At 40.1% G+C, this 3,506-nt stretch overlaps 1 protein-coding gene across 2 annotated transcripts in view; it reads left to right on the forward strand.

Moving 5' to 3' along the window:
* Positions 1–719: 719 nt before the first annotated feature.
* si:dkey-219e21.2 (E3 ubiquitin-protein ligase TRIM39) overlaps positions 720–3,506 on the forward strand; it is a 7,578-nt gene continuing 4,791 nt past the window's right edge. Inside the window, exons 1-6 of one of the 2 annotated variants that reach the window (XM_014019507.1) lie at positions 720–1,250; positions 1,753–1,806; positions 2,126–2,268; positions 2,354–2,449; positions 2,767–2,886; positions 2,995–3,132. In XM_014019507.1, the coding sequence (XP_013874961.1) occupies positions 1,755–1,806; positions 2,126–2,268; positions 2,354–2,449; positions 2,767–2,886; positions 2,995–3,132 (549 nt within the window). In that variant the 5' untranslated portion in view covers positions 720–1,250; positions 1,753–1,754. Of the gene's footprint in view, positions 1,251–1,747; positions 1,807–2,125; positions 2,269–2,353; positions 2,450–2,766; positions 2,887–2,994; positions 3,133–3,506 lie in introns of those variants that run through there. The other variant, XM_014019509.1, reaches the window with a different exon arrangement.

A 3,506-nucleotide genomic window follows, 5' to 3' on the forward strand; every position in this document is an offset into this window, starting at 1 on the left:
CACACACACACACATTTGCTTTCACCCTGTGATCGTAAATATCTTCTGTAAAGTTAAAGTTGTTTTAAATGACTGAAGTGAGCAAAAACAAAAGCTTGATGATGATGATGATGATGATGATGATGATGATGATAATAATAATAATAATAATAATAATAGGAAGAAGAAGATGCTAAATTAATACAGAAGTGTTCAGGAGAATGAGGGGAGTCACTTCCTTGGGTCTGACTTTTAGACATTTTTCTCTTCATATCAACTTTTCAGTTTCATTCTCTACATTTTTCTGATTCTAACACACCATCAAAGGTATGAGACCAGAAAATGAGTGAAAACAAAACAAASATCAGGTTTCACCTTCATTTTTAATTCTCATTTCACAAGACTCATGTTAAATTTGTTGTTTTTACTCATTGATTTATTGATTGATTGATTTCAAGGATTACCCGTTGAGATGTACCATCTTATTTTCAAGCAGGTCCTTAAAAAACATAATCTAACATAATAAAAATATAATAAACAATAATACACATCACAGTTATAGGTAAATAATAATATAATATAATTTTATGTCCTTCATTTTATTTAAATCACAGAAATGTCTCACTTAACATTTAATGTTGGCTTCATTCTGCTCTCAGGACAGTAAAAACTGTAATTTAAAGCCATATTAATGAAGTTTAATACTAAAACATCAACTCCGATAAAATGAATTAAAACCAAAAACTGGAAATATGGAAAGATAAAAGTAAGAAGAACTTCAAATTACACAWTATCTATAAACTTGATCTTGGATGACTTGGATGGACAATGGTACAGGTTTAAGTCAAATCTGTGTTTTTTAATCCTCTAATCTGATCAATCTGAGTCCATATTTACTACGTGAGCAATTTCAGCCTTTCAGACACAGCCATCCTGACAGCCTGACCCCTCTGCAGGTCTGCTGCTGCTTTACAGTAACTCCAGTTTTCTGCGTCACTCCGGCTGATAAGGAGCCAATAAACTCACCTCCTGCCTGCCGGCTCTCGCCGTGACACCGCAGGCCGCTACAAGGAAGCTGCTGCTGTTTCCGTGTCAGCCACCTCTCTGTAAAGTTCCCCCTCATCACCTCATGGGGCCATAAAAGGGTCCAAAGATCAGGGAGGTCCAGGAGGAGGCAGGACCAGGAGGAGACAAAAAGATCAGACGAGCAGAGGACGCTGTCCACTTGTCTTCAACCAACAGACGTGCACCTCTGCTCCCCCACACAGCAGGTGAGACACTCATATGGGTGATTCAATCAGGCAGTGAAGGGTTTATTGTTATTTATTATAATTTATTGTTTGAGCTTTTGTCTTTAATTAATAGGTTTGTGTTTTAGGGAAAAAAATATGTAGATATTTATATGTTGATGCTCTATAAAAGTTCAGATTATTACACAAAAAAAAGTCAGAATAATCTTAAGAAACTTTGTAAAGTAGTGACTGGGATTTTTTATTTATTTAATCTAAAAAGTCTAAACTTTATTGGACTCACATGCAAATCACTCTCCCTCCTAGCTGAGGGTTATTAGCATCTTTGCCTGTTTATTTTTATAATAAATTCTATTAAACCCTTTAATGTTCYATAATTTTAGATTCATATTAAAGAAGGAAAGATATTTTTTGTGAAACAAGGAGGTAAACTAGAGTAAATGTTTGATGTTTCTTGTTAAGTTTTACAGCTTCCATTTATTATTTTAATGTTCTTTTTATAATTTTTTATTTTTTTTTGCAGCCATGAGTAAGGAAGAAGGCGTTGAGCTGAAACCCATCCTAAAACGGAACAAACGTRAGTTTCTAAATAAATCATTATGAGTATTTGCTTTTTATATGTTTGTTATTTTACTTTAAATTCCTTATTTTTAATCTTTAGTTTGTACAATGTAGTTCAGGGCAATTCAACTGGTGGTTCAGGGGCCCCATCTGGCCCGTGGGTGAGCTCAGTCCGGTCCACCCTTGAGCTATTTTTAAAATAAAAATAGATTTTAAACCGGAAGTCAAATTTATGTCCCTGAGCGGATGGTTTTCTCATGACCGTGGCCCCCCTGAGTCCTGGTGTCGACACTTGTTCCACACCAGTGGTTCACAGACGTCCTGTTTTCTCTCAGGGGTGAATATGATGGTGAGCGATGAGAGCAGCACCCAGAGCAGCTCCATCGGGGCCGTCCGCTGGACGCTGCCCGACGAGAYGGCCCAAGCCCACAGCTCGGCCCCCACCATGCACGCCAGCAACCCCAAAAAACCCTCGCAGGTAAAAGCGCTGGACCAGCCCCCTCTCCTCTCCTCTGTGATCCAGGTGGTTTGAGCTGTAACTGACTGAAGCTGGTGTGTTTCAGCACTCGCGCCACAACAGCCTGAGGGACCTGCGCAGCCTGCAGGAGTGTGTGCAGTTCATTCAGCACTGGAAGGAGCAGGTGGACCAGGTGTGCAAGGTAAAAACGACAAAACTTTCCCCACCACATTTCCTGTCAGAGGCTAAACCTCATTAGGTGCTGCAAGTCTAAAGATATCTTGTTCTTTATCCGTCGGGTTGATTTATAGCTGCTGTAACGGAACAATCAACATGAAACTGTTGGTTCAATAAGTGCTGATAGGACGCGGGTTCACGAGGCCACTACGTGACCTTAACGGCTCAAACKGAACTCATCCTACAGTTTTCAGACYTCTGCATGTGGACGATTTGATTTAACGTGACCATTTGATTGATTTGGARCCACGAACATGCCTAAATCTCCTCGTCTCTCATCAGGACGGCGGGGAAGGAGCCAGCAAAGAAGCTGAGAGCTCAGACCGCCGCGCCGAACGCAGCCTGGAGGAGAGCCGGAAACTGATCCTGGAGTGGGCCGACGAGCTCCGACACGTGGACAAGGTCAGCGCCGGGGCTTCATACGTCCATCACGTGTTCAAATACTGGAGACGAGAGGGCAAAGTGATGGCTAAAACTGAATTCCCAATTTGTTTCYCTCCAATTTGGTAGCTTTTAAATGAGACCCCCTTGACCCTGGATCATCAGGAGGATGACAAGAAAGATGAAAATAATGAAGATAAAGATCCAAAMGAGGAGGCACAGCTGAGGATCATGGAGTGGGCTAGAGAGCTGCAGAAGGCAGCAGAGGTGAGGAAATGTGAAAATGTTAAGAGCAATTAATATCTTACCTGTTACAGATAGCAATTGAAACAGCTGTAGCAGAGTTTATTTCTGTATGGACTGATGAGCTAATGGCTAGTTGGGATTGCTGCCATCTTAAAAGATGCAATAGAGGTTATGCTAATATTTTATAAACATTTACGACATTGTTAATTTCACTTATTGAYATTCTGATAGAAATGTTAGGATATTACTGCAGGAAGTGCTTCAGAATTGACCAGAAATGCTAGAGCTAGCAACTATTGCTACTGTTTGCACATTTGTGAAATTAAAGGCACAGTGTGTAGGATTTTGTCAATTCTTTTAGCCGAAATTGAGATAATCACTAACGACAATAATAA

Source organism: Austrofundulus limnaeus, unplaced genomic scaffold (genome assembly GCF_001266775.1).
Source record: "Austrofundulus limnaeus strain Quisiro unplaced genomic scaffold, Austrofundulus_limnaeus-1.0 Scaffold223, whole genome shotgun sequence".
NCBI lineage: Eukaryota > Metazoa > Chordata > Actinopteri > Cyprinodontiformes > Rivulidae > Austrofundulus > Austrofundulus limnaeus.